Genomic DNA, 18,917 nt, shown 5'->3' with positions numbered 1-18,917 from the left:
TGTAGTCTAACAGGGGCATTTGAACACAACCGTAAGATTTTGCTTTGAAAAGGAGCTACTGCAATCACTCTTGGGCTCACATCTGACCAGCTGTCTGACTGCAGAGCCGGGTTGCTGGGGCCTGGAGATGGCTCGGTGCTGGCTAAGGCACTTGTAAACATGAGGCTGTGCGCTTGAGCCAGCCCCACCGTGTCTTTGCACAAGCCCTGCAAAATTTTGTGATCCCTGGTACCATCTGTGATTGTTCCAAATACTGCAACTAAAGGGTGGAATTCCCAGTGAAATCATCCAAAAAGACGTGTGAGCACTGAGGCACATCCAGTGGCACCCCAGTGAGGAAAGTGATGGCCCTGGGGAGCACCCCCCTCTGGTGCGGGAACACCAGGATCAAGCACACAGGTGATGCCCCCTCCCTCCACGGCCCTGGTCCTCACTCAACAGCAGCATCCAGCATCGCCAGCAAGAGGAGGAGGAGGAGGAGGCAGCAAAGGCCAGCAGGAGGTGAGCTGCAGGCTCTCCCAGGGTGATCAAGGACTCCCTCTGGCTGGGAGGGGTGCTGACACGGTCCTTGTAGCCAGGAGGTGCCACACTCTGACACCACCTGAGCCACTGAGACATGAAGGAAGGCGCTGGGACACTCCAGGAGGTAAAATCCTTTGACTCCTGGCTGTGGACCTGCCGCCACCCCGAGCCTGGGCACGGAGCAGGGATCATCTCAGGAGCCCACAGCGGGCGTCCCTCTTCCTCCCCTCCAAAGCCTGGCTCCCTGCCCTCCCCAGGGAGCATTCTCACCCCTGCGAGTACAGTGCTCGGTACATGACCACTTCCGCCTAGACACTGGCTACTGCCATGGTCTCTTGGGGTTCCTCCGAACACAGGCTCTGGACCCGATCCTGCCCTCAGCACACTGGGCCCGGGGCTGCTGTGTCCATGGAACTCTCATGGCCTCTCTTTTTGCCCCAAAGCACATTTCAACTACACTCAAAGGACAAGAAATGTTAGCAGGATTACTCGCCTGCTTCTTTCTCAGCAAGCCTATTTCTTTCCCCTTCAGGCACTACTCAAATCCCATCACCAACCCCAGCAGTTTCAAAAATGCAGGCATTTCCATGACCTCTTGAGAGCTGGAGCTTTCATCTCTCCTTTCTGTAGTGCCCATTTGCTAGCCGGCGCCCTGCTTCGGTCCCTGTGCTCATTGCCATGTCCCCTTCCCTCCAGCTTCCTCCCTCTCCTGTGGCACCCGTTTCCCCTTCGGGAAAGACATGCCAGGTTTCCTCTTCTCTTTCAAAAAAAGGTGGGCAGACATAAAGTGATGTTGTAGCTGGACCAAACCTTCTTCTTTCAGTCTTATAACTGTCACTAGTCCTAAAAAATAAGAAATGAGTGACACTAACTGCGTGGCTGGAACAGGAAGGAAAGTCATCCTTCATTGCTATGATCCTTCCAGGTCTTGGGACAGGAGAGACAGTACAGGGTAGAGAAGATGCTTGCCTTGCACAAGTCCAAATCAGGTTTGATAACAGCATCCATAGGGTCCCCTGAGCCCTACCTGGAGGGACCCGGAGTGCAGAGCCAGGAATAAGACTTGAGCTGTGCCAGGTATGGCTCCAAAATGAAAACAAGCAAATAGAAATCCTTTGAGGTCTTTTGATCACGTGAATGTCCCTACCAGCTTCTACGGCAAATCATGGCAGAGATATTCTGGCTCCAGCATGCATTTCAATAGAGTCCAAAGTACCTGGGGAGTAGATCCTCCATCTGTCTAATCGGCTATGTCTGATCTCCTATCGAGAGACTGAAAAACCTTTTGTGGCACTTGGGTGTCTGGGGATGCTGCCAACTGTAAATTGAGTGATCCTTTGAGACCCACTGCACAGACCCGGGCCAGCCACTGGCCTGGAGGCTCACACAACCGGTAAGAACTCAGACACCAGCCTTCTCCTTCCCTTGGAGCACCAAAACAGGATGGAAGATCTGCTCTACAGCCCACAGGAACATTCTCTACCTCTCTCACTCCTTGCCTGGCACCCTGAGGAGAAAGGAAGATAGACTGGAACAGGAGCCTGACCTGCTGACTTGATCGCAGGGGCAAAGGACCCTGCTCTGCCCAGCTGGGCTCTGGTGAGTGGAGGGCGGGGGTGTATGTGTCAGTCTCTAGAAAGCAGTCTTTCCACATTTGAATTACTCCCTCACTGGCCAGCTGGCTAGGACACCAGTGCAGGGCCCCCTGACAGGGCCATCTCCCAGTGAGTGGGGGATCCGGACACCGTTACTCCAGAACTCCCTTATTCAGGGATTGGACATCAGAACAACCTCTGAGTATAAACACCAGGCACACGGCGAGTGTCTGTACGGCTCTAACAGGGAAAGATCTTTCCCACAGGAGTTAGACTAGGCACTGTCAGGGAAATAAATGACCTTCTGCCAGAAGACTATGCTTCTTCAAAATCTGGAGACTAATCTCTTTGCTACTCCTTCTCTACCGCAAAAGACTTTCTCTGGCTGTACAGCTCCTGCCTCAGGAAACCCTCACATGCTCTTTCTGCCTTCGGTCCTGCTAGTTCTGCCTCCACGGCAGGTATCAAATGTGCAGTCAGGTGCTGGGATACAGGCAGGTTGGATTTACCAGCTACCAGCTGCAGAGCAGGACGTGTGTGTGTGTATGTGTGTGTGTGTGTGTGTGTGTGTGTGTGTGTGTGTAGGGGCCTGCAGAGGCCAGATTAGGTTTAGGGTGAGAAGTCCCACTAGGGCTTTGGCGAGGAAAACTACTCCCCAGGCAGGGCAGGATCCAGTTTACAGCTCACTGAGTCCTGTATCCACTGGTCTAAGGAAGCAGCTCCCAAACTCCAAAAATTGGGTCCTAAATTTAGACAGGTATCTTTTAATAGCCCCCCCCTGGGTGGAGGATATACTTAACACTCCAAGTCCTTTGATACACAAAATGGAAATCTTGTATAAAGTGTATTTCCAAGCACTACTAACCACTTCTAAAATGGTCTTTGTTTTTCAGATTCTCCCTTCCTTTCTTCACCCTCTGCTGTTTTTCTCTTAGCTTCTACTGGAGCCAAAGGTAACAGAGGGACTGGCTTGCTGGTCCGCCACCAACACAAACAACCACCAACTTGAGGAAGGGCTGGGTCTGGTTGACATAGGCAGAGTCAGCAGGGGGCGCTCATCCCATATCTTATTCCTCCTCAAGCCTGTACAGCTTCTGGTCTTCGGCTAACTGAGCAGATATGAATGAACCCGACCGTCCAGTCACAATCTCAGGAAGTGGTCACAATCTCAGGATGTGGAGTCAGAACTGAATCTGAAGTTTATTTCCAACTTCACTTGGAAATAGTCTAACACACGCTGCATCACAGAATTAAATATATATACGTATATAATGCATAGGTGGAAATCGCCCCATGGCACGTCTACTGGTAGAGAAGGCAGTTATGGCCATCGTGACTCAGCAGTAAGCCAGGGAATGGATTTTCATACTAACTGGTACTAAGAGGGGTCAGCTGGGCTAAGGACTAGGGACACTACTCTCCTGGTGGCTGCGGTCAACGCAGGTGTGTGCTGCTGCTTTCCCTCCTCTGGGATATGGTGCAGCAGAGGCAGGGTCAAAGCTGGCCACGGTCACTGAACTCTGTTCAGGATAAGTTAGAAGTAACACAGAGAAGTAAGACAGAAGTAAGATAGAAGACAGAAATCCCCCGCAGCCTTCTCAAGGAACAGAACAGAACTACCTGCCTCATCTGGTTGTGAAAAGGATAAAAGACAGTAAGCACTGTAGCATTGTCGTCCCGTTGCTCACTGATTTGTTTGAGCGGGCACAGTAACATTTCTATTGTGAGACTTGTTACTGTTTTTGGCATTTTCAGTACACCATGGGTAGCTTGCCAGGCACTGCCATGCGGGTGGGATACTCTTGGCAGCTTGCTGGGCTCTCCGAGAAGGATGGAGGAATTGATCCTGGGTCGGCCGAGTGCAAGGCAAAGACAGCACTGGTGAAAAAAATAGCAGAGCAACCAACTCATTAATTTACTGGTTTCTGTCAATGCTATCACCCTTTGACCTGAAATCATCACCAAAAAAAGAGGGGGAAGTGTCTATTTGTTTTTAAAGAAGAATAGAATGGTGGGGCTGGAGCAATAGCACAGCAGATAGGGCATTTGCCTTGCACGCGGCAGACCCGGGTTCAATTCCCAGCATCCCATATGGTCCCCTGAGCACCACCAGGAGTAACCTCTGTGCATTGCCGGGTATGACCAAAAAGCAAAAAAAAATAAAAAATAAAAAAAAGAAGAAGAAGAATAGAATGGTTTAGGGGCCAGGATTTGTCATTTGTTGGCTTCTCGAAGGAGTTCATGTCTAATTTTTGATGTTCAATTTTAATCACTAAATATTATAAACTTAAATGTGCTAGTTGAATTTATTTTAGGCGTCTTTAAAGTTTCCTGTAGTTGTTGAAAAAGTACAGTGAAATCAAAATATAAGAAGCCATCAAGGACTGAGGTGTGTGGCTGATTTCTTGAGTTGGAGACTCGTAGGCATTCCCAGGCTGCGTGTTTTCAGTGTGACCCTGGTCGTGAAGGGCCATCCCACCCTCACTGCGGCAGCATCCTAGAACAGTGTGCAAAATAAAGCATCTGTACCATGATTTGAGAAGCTGGTGCTTTGGATATTGTCATGAGGCTTGAACAAACTTTGTTATTTTTTCTCTTACTTCAACAGGTCAAAGCCCCGGCTACTCCAGAGCTTCCAGACTTCCTCTAGAACAAGAACTGTCCCCCAGTTGGCCCCATTGCTGGAAGCCTGCTTCATGAGCGGAGGGGAGAAGGCAGATGGAACAGAGAAGGGATCACTAAGAAAATGATGGCTGGAGGAATCAGTCGGGATGGGAGATGTGTGCCGAAAATAGATAATGGACCAACACGATGACCTCTCACTGTCTGTGTAGCAAGCCATAATGCCCAAAAGGAGAGAGAGAGTATGGAGAATATTGTCTGCCATGGAGGCAGGGGGAGGGTGGGAAAGGGGGGTTATACCGGGGATATTGGTGGTGGGGAATGTGCACTGGTGGAGTGATGGGTGTTTGATCATTGTGTGATTGTAACCCAAACAAGAAAGCTTGTAACTATCTCTCAGGGATTCAATAAAGTTAAAAAAATAAATTAAAAAAAAAAAGAACCTTCCTCCAGACCCTCGCACTCCTACTAAAATCAAATTCATAGGATATTCAACACTCTGCCTTGGATATACCAAGCTTGTTTGCATTTTATTGCAAAGCAAATGTTTATAATATGAATATTAAAAAGCCACAGCAACTGAGGTTGATGCTAAGACATAGGAAAAATAATTTCATCTTAGTGACAGCAATTTAAAACTGTAATATAGGGGGCTGGAGTGATAGCACAGCCGGTAAGGCATTTGCGTTGCACGCGGCCGACCCGGGTTCAAATCCCAGCATCCCATATGGTCCCCTGAGCACCGCCAGGGGTGATTCCTGAGTGCAGAGCTAGGAGTGACCCCTGTGCATTGCTGGGTGTGACCCGAAAAGCAAAAAAAAAAAAAAAAAAAAAAAAAAAAACTGTAATATAAGGCAGACACATGTTAGGATGCACTATCCAAATACCTATTTTGGGAGCAAGAAACTTTCAACTGGGAAGGTCTACTATTTCATATAAGGCTTAATCATTATCAATGGACACAATGCGTGAATGAGTGTGTGTGTGCGTATGCAAGTGTGTGTATGTCTGTGTGTGACTTCAGCATTTGTATGTGTGTGAGTTGTGTAGTGCGTATGTGGTGGGTGAGGTGTGGGTGGTCCTTGTTTGTCTGCTCCACCAGAATGAAGGCTCCAAAGACCCAATTTTCTGTGCCGAATTAGGACTGACTTCAGTGCTGAATAAGGATATAGTTTTCTATGCTTTTGAATCCCTAACATCTGAAACACTGGCTGGCATGTAATATGTGCTTTTAAAGAATTTGCTAAATGAATTCCAACTTCTCTCAGTCAGTCCCCAACACATGTCCCTAAAACATAATTCTTTTCTTCAGAGGCCCAAGGGTGTTGTCTTATAACATAAACTCCATTATTTCAGGTCCTTTGAAGTCATGTGTGGGAGGTCAATCTATAGAGCCAAGCCTTTGCACTCATCAGTAAAAATGCAGTGGAACTGTTCGGCATAAGCCTGAATGCCTATGAAACCTACATCTCTGAACTCTTTTCCAAGGGCCTGCTTGGAAGGTCAAGGGCCTGGTTTGACCCAGAGATCTCCCGCTCTCACTGCTTACCACATTCTGCCATGCGCTTCTCTCTCATTCTTTCCCATCTCTATCAATCCTCTACTCCCTCTCAGGATCGGGCATCCCCCTCTAGCAAACCTGCCCTCGTCATTGTGATCACAGCACTCACTGGTCTTCTTTCCTGGCAGTCTCCGTGCTGGAATGACCTTCTGGGTAATGATGCTTCACATGTCCTGCCCTGCAGTGTCCCCCCTGCAGGCTGTATGTGGAGACTGGACTGGCTGAGCAAAGTGACTCCCTCTACACAGAACCTTTTGTAAGCAGAAGCGCAGAAATTTCATAGGAGGGGCTGGGGCAATCTAGTGGACTGAAAATGGTGAGCCCAGGCCTGAAGAGGGAACTCAATGGTTCTGAGCACAGGCTTTGTATGTGGGAGGCTCGGGTTTTATCCCTGGCACTTCATGGCCCCCAAGCACTGAGCGAAATGCCTCCCTGAGCACTGCTGGGTATGCCAACCCCTCCCAAAAAAACACCCCAAAATGTTAGGCCCAATAAATACTCAAACATCAATAAAGGGGCTTCTGGACCCTATGAGGTCCATAGCTCGAGAGAATAGCCACCATAAGGGACCACTGAATAGGCTTTAGAAATGGAAGAAATTGTTGGGTGAGACCAATAGTTTGTAGACTTTTAAAAAGGAAAACAATAGGAAGGAGGGAAGGGAAGGAAAGGGAAGGGAAGGGGAGAGAAGAGGAGAGAAGAGGAGAGAAGAGGAGAGAAGAGGAGAGGAGAGGAGGGGAGAGGAGGGGAGAGGAGGGGGGGAGGGGAAGGGAGGGACGGACTTGTTTGGAATGAAGCTAGCTATGCAGCCTGAACAATTCAAGAAACCTTTAAGCATGTGTGGAGGCTGACAGTCTGAAAAAAACACCCTGAAAAAGGGGTTGAAGCTTCTGTCCTCTGGTCATTGGCTAAACATTCCAAGTAAGTCACTGAATGGACCTCTGTTTCCTCCACATCTTCTGTTAGGAAGACAGCATTGACCTCAACAGCACTAAGGGGACAGGATGGAACGGGCAGGGGCAATGCATGCTGGGAGAACAAGGAGTTTTGCAAATACGAGCTGGACAAGCGGAGGTCTCATCAAATGTAGGCTTAAAGAGTGGCAGACTAGAACTCTGGTGGGAATGTTGGTGCGGGCTCACTTCAAGGGCCCAAAGAGGTGCTCTGAGTCAGTTCCTACCCCTAACCCCTGATGTAAACCACAGGGTGTCAGAGATCAGTGGCGAGGGGGGGGGGCACAAAAAATATGGAAAGAACCAGATGAATTTGTCCCAAAGTTGTTCCGTTCCTGCCACGCACACACATGCGTGCAGGGGGGCCATGAAGACTCACAGCCCAGGAGCAGCAGTGGAAAAGGGTCTGATGCCTGCATTTAGATGGAGAGGTGATGGGCTTGGTTGAGAAACAAGATGAGCACTAGGAGACGGTGCATGACGGGGACAGGAAGGAAAGAAAGCCGAAGAGCTCAGATCTCAACGACACTGGTTGGGATGTTAGAATACATTGCCTTCCATCTCTAACTGTTCAAGTACCATTTTCTTTGTTCTCTTTGTGGAGATGATGTTATCTTCAGAAAACATAGGCTTAGAAAGGCACGAGAGAATGGTGGCTAAACGTTTAGGCTTGGGTTTGAAAGGTATGAGTTGGAATCTATTATTCATCTGACTGTAAAGAGGCTTTACCTTTGCACACCGGCCACGTGGCAAGCCTCATTAAATGTTCCCGGCTGCTCGATTTTCTTCTACTCATGAGTATCTATTAATGTTCCTTCACCACCAGCACTCTGGAGTTTGAGGTCCAGAGTATCAGAAAACATTTATTCAGTGCAAAAGTAAGCTCGTTAGGATGGGGAAGATGGCTCAGAGGGCTGGAGCTCACACCGTGCATGTAGGAGCTTTAGGTTCAATCCTGAAACTTCCAGAAATGACTCCTGAGCACTGCTAGGTGTGGCCCCATAAGAATTTTAAAAAGTTCCTCACTGTTGCCAATAGAGAAACTTTTTGGGCAAGGGGGACTCAAAAGCGGTGATCTGGGGGTTTGGAGGCCTCTCCCAGTCAATCGGGTTGGACAGGTCAAGGCAGGGCACACAGACGCCACCAGGCTCTAGCTCTGTGCTTCTGAGGACCTCCAGGGCTACTTTCCAAAGAAAGAACTGGGATTCCGTGCATGCAAGACATGCACTCCAACCCCATTGCTATTTCTCCAGTCCTAGAAAAACTATTTCGTGGTGCTGGGGTTTGAAGCCTGCTGTCTCAGGCATGTAGCACAATCTCTACGGTAAGGCCACATCGCAAGGCTTTCGGTTCACTGCAGGACCACGGGGCTGGCATCCCCGGAGGCAGGGAGAGAGGTGAGGGGCACGAGAAGTGAAGCAGGTCCTGGGACTGTGTCAGACACACCTCCCGGCCACACTCACCGAGTCTGGGTCTCGCTGCTGTTCAAGGAAAGCCGAGAATTCCACCAGGCGAAGTTTGGTTGTACCAATGGAGCGGCCCTGCCAGGCAGGGACGGAGGGAGCTGGGGCTGATGCAGGCTCAAACCCTGAAAGAGCAATTGGGGTCAAGCGGGCCCACTCACCTCCCTTCCGCTGCCCCGGGGTGGGGTGTGGAGGGGAGAATGCTGCAGCCTCTCAGCAGGTGTCTGACAGTGCTGGGTGTGGCTGAGGTTGGCTGAGGGTCACAGAGATGCAGCAGTCTGCAAGGCCACACCCAGAGGCTGCTGCTGCCCCCCCCTCCACATCAACGCATCGGGAAACACCCATCCCTGTTCCAAGGGGCCCCCAGGACAGACAAGGCATCTTTTCTGTGTTTTATTTTCCCTTCCACAGTGCTGGAGATCAAACCCTGGGGCTTGGGGTCTCAGACATGCCAGGCAAGCATCTCCTGCCACGTGGCATCCTGGCTGCCCAGCCTTCCGGCACTGCTGAGGGCGGGAGGGGCAGAGGGAGGCCAGTGAGCGGGTCTCTTGCAGGGAGTGCAGCTCTTCCTCTAAAAAGACCAACTTCTCTGGACTGCCTGCACCCATCAGCCCCTCTGTGGCCAGGAAAACCCCGGACTGAGTTCCCATGCAAGGGTGAGCCAGTGGCTCCAGTGGGAAAGCTCAGGACGCCCGTTTCTTTAGAATCCCACCAGGGAAGGTCTTAGGAGGCGACACCTCGAGGCTCTTCCTGAGCTCCAAGTCCATCCCTGCCCTAAGGAAGGTGCTGGCCCAAGGCTGGGAGTGAGCTCTGCAAGGGAGCGGAGAGGCAGCGTGGGAAACTCACCTGGAATGGGGGCCGTGACTGCTGGCTGGATGGGGTAGGCCTGCTGCACAAAGGGTTTGACGCTGGGGACAGAGAGGGGACAGTCAGAAACCCTGCCTGCACCAGCCAGCACTCCCATCCGTCTTGGCCGCTCTGAACTTTGGAACCAAACCACTGTCCTTCCTGCTCACCGTCCGCTGCCTGTCCCAGGAGTGGGTGCCCCTGCCTGCTGAAATGTACCCGTAGGATGCTGGGGGCCACAGCCCTGCTGGACTCCTCCTTCTTACCCCTCGCAGAGACAAGACTCAATTGAGGGGTGTGCTTTGGGCACCCCTTCTCCAGATAAAGTTGCTCCAAATCTTTTCTTTCTCTTCTTTTGAAGGGGGGTGGATTTGGACCTGGGCCACACCTGGCAATACTCAGGGCTTACTTGTGGCTCTGCACTCAGGAATTAAGTATCCCTGGCAGTGCATGGGGGACCATAGAGGATGCCAGGGATTGAACCAGGAGCAGCTGTGTATAAGGTAAGCATCCTACCTGCTGTCCTATCACTCCAGTCCTTGCTCCAAAACCTTGGAGCACCACTGGGCAGAACTTCCTTTCTGCTCTGACCCCAGACTGGCCCTCTCTTCCAGCTGACCGAGCTCACTTCCCTGCCCTCTGTAAGCTTTACTCTCCCACGTGCCTTGGCCATAGTGAGAGCCTGATAGAATGGACAGGCTCCGTCCCTCTCTCCTCAGTGGGCAGTTCTTTTGGTTGTCCTTTGTTTGTGGGGGCCACACCCTGTGGTATTCAGGGTTTACTCTGGGCTCTGCTGAGGGATCACGTGTGCCATTGCTAAGGGCTCATACCAGATGCTGGGGACCAAACCTGGGTGGGATACGTGAATGGCGAGCACCCTACTGGCTGTGCTATGGCTCTGGCTCCCTGATTGGACACTTCTCCAGGAGAGTGTGGCTTGTAGGCTCCAAGGCCACGCAGGGCCGGGCCCTCTGGAGGGGACAGTCTTCCAGCTTCCAGCTGTGTGAGCACTGGCCCTGAGGGGGAAGCAAGCTGGAGACATCCCTCCGGGTTCTGAGCTCTCTTGCCTGCCAGAAGTCTCGGTGAGGTGGAGGGTCTAGGGATACGTTTCTTTTCTCTCCCCACACCCCTAAAGTCTCGGTGCTGAGGTCAGTGGTGGACCCTTCGGCAGACTTACTCTTGCGAGGATCCTGGCTGGCCTGTCTGGATCATTCCGGGCCAGAACTGTAAAGCAAAAATGCGACAGGCTTCAGGATCCCAGCTCGAGGATGGCTGTGCGGTGCCACCCCAGCCAGACAGCCGCCTCCAAACCTCCCCTGACCTCCTGAAACATGGCTGTTGTGGCAGGCACCCGAGGCCTGGCATACCGGCACAGCCTCTCCTGCCTCCTCCTGAAAGCAGTGGAAGGCGAGGCCTGAGGCACAGCTCTGCCACCTGGTCCTGGGCACCCGGCAGTCATGCACGATGCGGAGGGCTCACACACACCATCTCGCTCGCTGACTTCAGGCACACCTCCGTTTTCCTGTCCATCTGCTATTCTGAAATGCCCCCTGTGTCCCATGCTGCCCCAAGCCCTTGGCACGGCACCCAGGCTCCAGGCAGACAGTGGTCAGACCTCAGAAGGAGAGGCCCAGGGCCCTGAGGAGCTGCAATATCTAGGGGCATCCCTGAGGCTATTTTTTTTAAAAAATGGAAACACAATCTTTCAGTCCCGGTGTCACTTGGCATGCTCCGTATGCAGGAAGAAAAAACCCATAAGAAAATTTAAGGTGCTGGGGGCGGGGGTGGCACGGGAGGAGAGACACTTCTCGGTTCTTGGCAACTGCAAAGTGAAGATGGTCATGGAAGACAGTGCCAGGAGGGGCTCATGGCCTTGAGAACATAGGCTCTGAGAGCCCCGGGCCAAGGAAAATAGCTGTGGCAGATGAGGGGCCAGAAGGATGAAACGATCCTTGCTTTCCTTCCTTCCCTGGCTTCTGGGGCTCAGGATCTGCCCCCCACCTCTCTTTGCTCCCCTCCCCCCTGCTTCCAGCCTCTCCTTCCCTCCCTTTCTTCCTTTGCCCCGGGCATCAGCTCATGCCCAAGTGTGTTTTCCCCTCTCACACCTGACCCGATGATGGATGAGGAAGGTAGGGTGAAGGCTTCCGAGAGGGCCCCTGCCGCCCCATCCAGCTGTGACTTACCCCCGGCGCCCCCGGGAAGGTGGGGCGCGGGATCCCCGGCAGCCCCAGCTTGTTGTGGATGGCGGTGGCCGAGACGATCTGGGCGGATGACATGGCGGCCATGTGCTGCAGGGCCTTGTCCTTGGCGGTCTGATCCTTGGGGTGACAGTGACACAGACTTAGTACAGCGCACGGGGCTGGGCTACCGGCAGCTCACACAGGCACAGCCACGAGCACAGGGACTGAAATACAGAGCCACAAAAGAGGCCGGAAAAGCAAACATGCACGGATAAATAAACACAGCCAGAGGCTAAAACACACTCAAGCTTCCAGAACTCTCTGCTGGTTTACTGAGAACACCCAGTAGCCAGGTTTAAAAATAATAATAATTAAAAATCTAAAAAAAAAAGTGTTTTCCCTCCAAATCCATTTTTAAAAATTATGGGAAGCTGCTGAGAAGAGGAGATAATGTATTTCTTTTTCCAGCTTCCAAGGGGAGATCTCTGCAGTGATGTCACACGCTCAGGAAAGGGAAATCAAAGGCTCTGCTTTTAAGCGGACAGGGGGTGGGAGGGAAGCGGGGCTGCCACTTGGAGGCAGGAGCCTCCAGAGCAGGGACCCTGTCCTGTAGCGGCCCAGGGGCTGCTGGCGTGGTGGGGGGAGGGCCACACACACTGAGTGGCAGAGGCTCAGAAGCAGGTGTGGGGGAAGCTGGGGTGCAGGGGGAGGGAGGGAGGGGAGACGAGGCTATGCAGGCATGCTGGCGGGGCACATGCGTCCTCAGACCTCCCCGCCACAGCTCAAAGGCTGCTGGGTCCTCTCTAAGGCCAAAGGCATGGGGGGTGCTACGGGGCAGTGGCTTCTCCTCTTCCTAAGTGGGTCTTTTCTAGAAAAGCCAAGGCTGATGACACAAAGCTAGCCAAAAAGTCTGCCAAGCACAGCTAAAATACAAAAATACTCAATGTGGTGAAAATACTTACCATGCTTGTTACCTGGATACAATAATAAAAACGTGTTAAAAGGGTTGCTTGGAAAAGCAGGGTTATTTTTCTTCTTTACGCTTAAAAATAGTTCAGGTACACCAACAACACCTGGGTACAATGCCTGGGCAGGCGCGGGCATTTATTGTGATTTGCTCTCCCAGCAGTAGAGGGTCAGAAGAAAAAAAAAAAACAACACCAACCCAACTCTTGGGAGCTGGCTCTGGGGCTCCCCCAGCAGGAATAGGGACATGGCCAGGCACCCTGGGTACAGGCAGGGCTGCGCCTGCTGTGAGGAGAAGCCTCTCTCTGACCCAGCCCAGGCCCCGCCGCTATGAAAGATGTAGGGAGCAGGGGGTGGAGAGCAGAAGAGGGGAGCAGGTGGGGGGTGGGGAAGATGGAGATACCCCAAGTGAGGGGCCCCTTAGATCTGTGCCCCAGAGGCTCCCAGTGCATGAAGGCAGAGGCCAAGGGAGGCTAAGACAAAGTTCCAGGTTGGCACCTTTACTCAAAAGTAGCTAACAGGCATGCTGAGGTGTCAAAGGGGGGAGGAGGGGACACAAAAGATTGTAAACCACGGTGCATAAAATAGAATTAATTAACAACAACAAAATCACAGCCCCTAAAATAGGGCTCTCTGGGAAAGAGCAACTAGGTGCCTCCCCACCCCCCCTCCCCACCCTCTCTGTCTCCTCAGGACCAGGAACGCTGACATCTTTTCTTGAGGGTGTGGTTGGGTGCTTGGGGTCTCACCTGGCTGTGCTCAGGCCTTACTCCTGCCTCTCTGCTCAGGTATCCCTCCTGGGCTCACCAGGTGCAGGGCATGTGCCTTCACCACTGTGCTATTTCTGGGCCCACTCCTCTTAGCCCTCAAGAAAGAGCAGAGCCCCCGATTTATCTGGTTTTGGGGTCACACCCAGCAGTTCTCAGGGCTTACTCCTGGCCCTGCTCAGGTTATCACTCCTGGCAGGCGCAGTGGGCCTTTTGGGATGCCAGAGATCAAATCTGGGTGGGCTGCACGCAAAGCAGGCACCCTCGGATTATTTCTCCGCTGTACTATGTCTCCAGCACCCCTAGCTGAGTTTAGTACACTTCCCCGGCTCAACTGAAAACAGAAGGAGCCTCACATGGCAGCTTTTGCGGATGTGCAGGGGCCCTGGGAACATCTGGAAGGGAAGGTGCCACGGCCAATGACACCCTGGGGCCTCTTGTGCCGGGGGGAGCTGAGTGATGAAGAGATGCTTTCACATCTGTTGATGTGACATTATCCTCACCCAGGTCCCACTTGTTAATGTGCTAAATGCTCTAATTTAGGGTTCGCTTCCCCAGTTAGCTGTTCCTTCCGTAGATTAATCAAATCATTTTAAAAACTAAGAGTGACAGAGTAAGGAAGTCAGGGGAGCGTGATAATACACTGGGTGTGTGCAAAGGACCTACTGCTGAATAGCCCAAGGCACAGAGTGCCAGTCAAGCCCCTATCGGCTGTCTTGTGGGGACACCTGTCAAGGTGGAACCTTTGGATAATCAACAGAAATAGAGGCCCACTCAGACTTATTCCTTCTTCTGTCAAGAGAACCCTGACATCAATATCTTCTCTTCGGACCAATCACTTTGGTTTCCAGCCCCAGCATCAACCGAACCCATCACAAGGATTCTAAACATCTTCAAGGTGCTTGCTGAAACTCAACCCGTGGCATGGGTCAGACCTCAGGCACCATCCCCAGGAAGGAACAAGCCTTACACCCTCTCCAGGTCCCGGGCTAGGGATCTGGGGAAGGGCAGATGAGCGGCCCTGCCCAGCGGGCTGATGTGAATTCTGAGGAACAACTCCAAACAGTGGAGTGCTTGGTTCTATCCCAGAAGCTCATTCAAGGGCTCCTCTTGCACAGGAGAGGCTTATGTTTATGAAATGCTGGTGACAGACAATTCTGATTGCCCCCCAAAAGAATGTGTGTTTGTGTGTGCGCGTGTGTGTGCGTGTTTGGGCAGAGAGACTCAGAAAGCTCAAGTACAGAGCTAGAGAGAGAGTAGAGCAGGTAAGGCATTTGCCTTGTTATCAGGTGACCTGGGTTTGACCCCTGGGATCCCATATGGCACCCCTAAGCACTGCCAGGAGTAACTCCTGAGTGGAGAGCCAGGAGTAACCCCTAAGCATTCAAATGTTGAAAGAAAAAAAAAGTTTGATTTAAAAAAAAATAGGGGCCAGAACTTGGAGTGCTGGGTGGGGTGCTGGTGGAACATTCTTGGTGGTGGTGTCTGACCTGGGTGTGCTAGGGCCAGGTGGTTCTTAGAGCCCATAAGAACAGCCTGGTGGTGCTCGGAGAGTCAGGTGGTGTCAAAGATCCAACTCAGGACCTTTCATGTGTGGGTGTGTGCTCTACCAGCTCAGCTATTTCCCAGGCTCTCAGAATGTTCATTATCGAGCAGAAGTATCAGTCAATAAGGAGGCAGCATTATCTTTGCTGTCCTGGTGACACTGTTTCAGAACTTTCCTCCCTTTGTTAAACAGAGAAACATTACACCACATTCCCAAAAAAAAGAAGAGGCGCAAATTAATTGCTCCAGAGCTACCAAGATGGCCACTTACAGGTGGGGCTGCCTGAGCTAATGACTGCATTTCCTTGGGCAAGTCACCTAATTCTCTTTGTCTACAAAGAAGGCTTTTTTTCCCCCCCCCTCTCCAAAGCCTCTGGTATTTGGAGCAAGGTGTGCAGAGTTCCATTATAAGCAAATACCTCTCAACACATGTCGCCCAAAACCCACCAGTGAAAAGAGAGCAAGGTGTTAAAAAGTAGGACTGCCTGTTCTAATAGAAAGCCAAGTGTGGAGACGAAATTTTATCTCAAGTAGAGGTTCTTTTTGTACTTGACCTACCTATTGGAGAATAGACAATTTTCTGCAAATGGACTAAAATGTCTGTTCCAGTGATTTCCTACCTTTTGTAGTGGAGACACTCTGCCTACTCATTTAATCTTATAACAACTGCCCTTTTATCTCTGCTATACATTTAAAAATTAAAAGGTGTGTATATGATGGTGTGTGTGTGTGTGTGTGTGTGTGTGTGTGTGTGTGTTTGTGTGTGTAAAATTACCTTTGTATAGTTAATCCAGTAGGTAATAAGGAGTGCCAGGGAGATCTTGAAATCAGAACTGAGAGCCTGGCCACAGACCTACTTATCCTGAAATGGGAGGATGGGAGGATGGAGGCTGTCTGGCTGAGCGCTTTCAATGGAAGGGTCTCTGAATTGTCATTTGCCGCCCATAGACAGATGCCTGGCTTTGGAAAAATGTTAACTCTGTCAGACCTGAGGAAATTGCTTCTCTGTGTCATTCTAGTCTGATAGCCTCGACTTTTCAATTTTCTACTCTATTCTCACCACTCATCCTTAGACTAAAGGGGAAGAGGGGAGGGGCGTGATAATCTATGGAATAATGGATACTTGAATACAGTTGCAAAATATATGTCCAGGCCAGAAAGAGGACTCTGAGAGCTGGAGTGCCTGTCCTGCATGAAGGAATCCCAGGTTTGACCCCTGACCCCTCTTAGTCCCCCAAGCAACAGGAAAAATGTCTGGGGGCCAAGCCAGGGGGAAGTACTTGTTGAGTGTGAAACACCCCCCCATATATTATAATAATAGACCATATTTATTTTACTCAAGGTGTTTTCACATCAACATCTGAGATGTACATGAATCTTAACAAAAGAGGGGCACCCTTTAATCTAGAAAAACCATTAAATCGATACTGTGTTGAAGTGTGTGAGCTTTAAGCTCACAGGATATACTCTGAGCATAGTTTTTGCATATTTGAGAGCAGGGGTGAATAAGAAAAATGTGAATGTGTGCTAGGGAAAAAGCAGGGGCGACTTCACCTTAACTCCTTATTACACATTTTAGCTACTCTAAGATGATAAAGAACATGACCACAAGAAAGTAAATATTGGGGGAGTGGAGTGGGGAAAGAAAAGTAAACGCCCTCCCCCTCTTTTAAACTAAACCATAACTTAAGACCCATGACCTGGAATACTGGAATATAGAAAACATTTTGGAGCAAGAAACATGGTCCATGGGTTGGAGAGATATTCTAGGAGGTAAAACTCTTGTCTTACAAGAGGCTACACTGGTCACGTGACCCTGGTCCAAACCCCAGGCACTGCATATAATCCCTCAAACACAGCCAAGGGTCACTCCTGGGCACAGAACCAGGAATAGCCTCTGAGTACGGCAGGGTATGGCCCCCAAAACCAAAACAAACATGAGCCAAAGAGATACTACAGGGAGGGCATTTACCTTGCATGCGGCTAACTTGAATTCTATCCTCAGCATCCATCACGTATGATTGCCCAAGCCCCACTAAAAGAGGTCCCTGAGCACTGTTGGGTGTGATCCCCAAAGAAACAAACAAAACCCTACAAAAATGAAAAGAAATGTTTGAAAACCAGGGCAGGTGCAGTAGGAGTGAGAACAACGGTGCTTGAGATGAGGCCCACAGAGCATTCTAGCTAACAGTGTATGTCGAGACCCACTTTACTGGCCTTACTGTCCCTTTTCCAGTCCACCACCCTGTAAAGGCCTCACTACCCCCGTCACTCAGGATCCAATAGGCTGTGTCACGGGTACACTATTCAGCCGGAAGCTGTGCAAACTGTTATTGCTACTAAGTAAACAGCTTTCATTTTTCATGAAGCAGAGCAAGGTTGATGCAACAGTTCCACTGCCTGCCTCCTCTTTCTGGTTGAAAAACTTACAGTGTTTGGAATATGTCTACATGTAAAAAGCATGACAGAAGGCAGCCCTGCCACAAAGGCACGTGGTGAGAGTGGTCTGCCCCTCTGACTAAGGCCAGCTGATAAGCCAGTCTTTGGACAGTACAAGAGTCTTTTCTTCCTGCTCTCCTCTGCTTTCCAGCTTTTGATCATCTTGGAAAATCAATGCTTATCATGTTTAGGCATTAACCATAAACAAATCTGAAAGAGAATATAAAAAAGTAACTTGTCTACATGTATAATAATATAGCTGCCAGTTACAATAAGTTAATAAACAGCATACTAGGTCAATGTATTCCAGTTTATTTATTTAATTTTTTTTTTTTGAGAGCATGGCACACCCAGTGGTACTCAGGACTTACTTCTGGCTCTGCACTTGGGGTTCACTCTTGGTAGGGGTCAGACCACAGAGGGTGTCCAGAATCAAACCTGGGCTGGTTGCATACCTTAGCTGCTGAAGTATCCCTCTATCCTCTCATTTCAGAATTTAAAGGCAAGATGCCAACACATTTCCTGATGTAAGTTTACTGAGATATCAGGAAAAAAATCACTAAAGCATCCAAAGGCCAGGGATTCAGAAGCCCTTGATCTAACAGGTAGCCAATGTTTGTCTACCTATATATTCCCGCAGCCAATACAAAACAATATAGTGCAAGAGAAAGAAGACAAGTTGCATGAAAAATCACGTTTTTTAGAAAAGATGAAACACAGGATACTTCACAAAAAGGAAATTTTGCAGATGTGGTTACTAATCTCGCACTAAGTGAAATTACATGGCTTCAGTGATAATGAGTGGTAGCCTCTGAGCAGATAAACATCATGAAACTCCATGATGCCTTTGGAGAAAGGATGAAGGGCACTTGAGTTTTTCTAGCCACGAATTCTAATTTCCTTATTCTAAGAGAAAGCGGGACCAAATACGAAAGGGGCTCTTGCGGTCAGGGCACAGCTCATGCGGGGAGAGGAGGCACATTCGCGCTTCTCCTGACTCGCCAGCTAATGAGTAGCAATTAATTTCTCTCATTGTGCTTCCAAATGCCAAAGACTCCATTCACATCAAAGAAAAAAATTTCAAGGTTTTTGTCATTGTTCCTTTTAAAAATGTATCGAGCTATATTTAGTATTTCATAATTGCCAATAGTGTTTCTTTTAATGCTGATGTGGGGCTTGGCACCATAAAGGAGAATAGGTGAGGATCCATGTCCTTTGTAAGGTACGCCCAGTGACTCCTAGGTACCAGGAAGCCTGGGACAAGTGCAAGGCACCCTTTTGACCTTATCCCTCCTGGGAAGCCAGAGGAACCCACACTGGCCGCAGGGTCAGGTGCAGCTCCAGAGGAATAACTTTCTCCCACACACGTTTTCTCTGTTTATTGAAACAGAGTGATAAGCTTCAGTTAAAGGAGAGTTTGCAAAATCACCCAGGCCAGGGAAGAGGCCATCATTCTTT

At 50.1% G+C, this 18,917-nt stretch overlaps 1 protein-coding gene across 4 annotated transcripts in view; it reads right to left on the bottom strand.

Annotated features, from left to right (window-relative positions):
• The window catches only part of TEAD1 (TEA domain transcription factor 1), a 280,154-nt gene that overhangs the window by 39,834 nt on the left and 221,403 nt on the right, over positions 1–18,917 (bottom strand). For all 4 annotated transcript variants that reach the window (XM_055142566.1, XM_055142567.1, XM_055142568.1 and 1 more), the window contains 4 exons: positions 11,746–11,880; positions 10,740–10,786; positions 9,563–9,624; positions 8,717–8,841 (listed from right to left, as the gene is read on the bottom strand). In XM_055142566.1, coding sequence (XP_054998541.1) covers positions 8,717–8,841; positions 9,563–9,624; positions 10,740–10,786; positions 11,746–11,880 — 369 coding nt within the window. The remainder of the gene's footprint in view (positions 1–8,716; positions 8,842–9,562; positions 9,625–10,739; positions 10,787–11,745; positions 11,881–18,917) is intronic.

This window comes from Sorex araneus, chromosome 6, assembly GCF_027595985.1.
Source record: "Sorex araneus isolate mSorAra2 chromosome 6, mSorAra2.pri, whole genome shotgun sequence".
Lineage (NCBI taxonomy): Eukaryota > Metazoa > Chordata > Mammalia > Eulipotyphla > Soricidae > Sorex > Sorex araneus.
The sequence above is the reverse complement of the archived record's forward strand: the minus strand, read 5'-3'. Positions and strand labels throughout refer to the sequence as shown.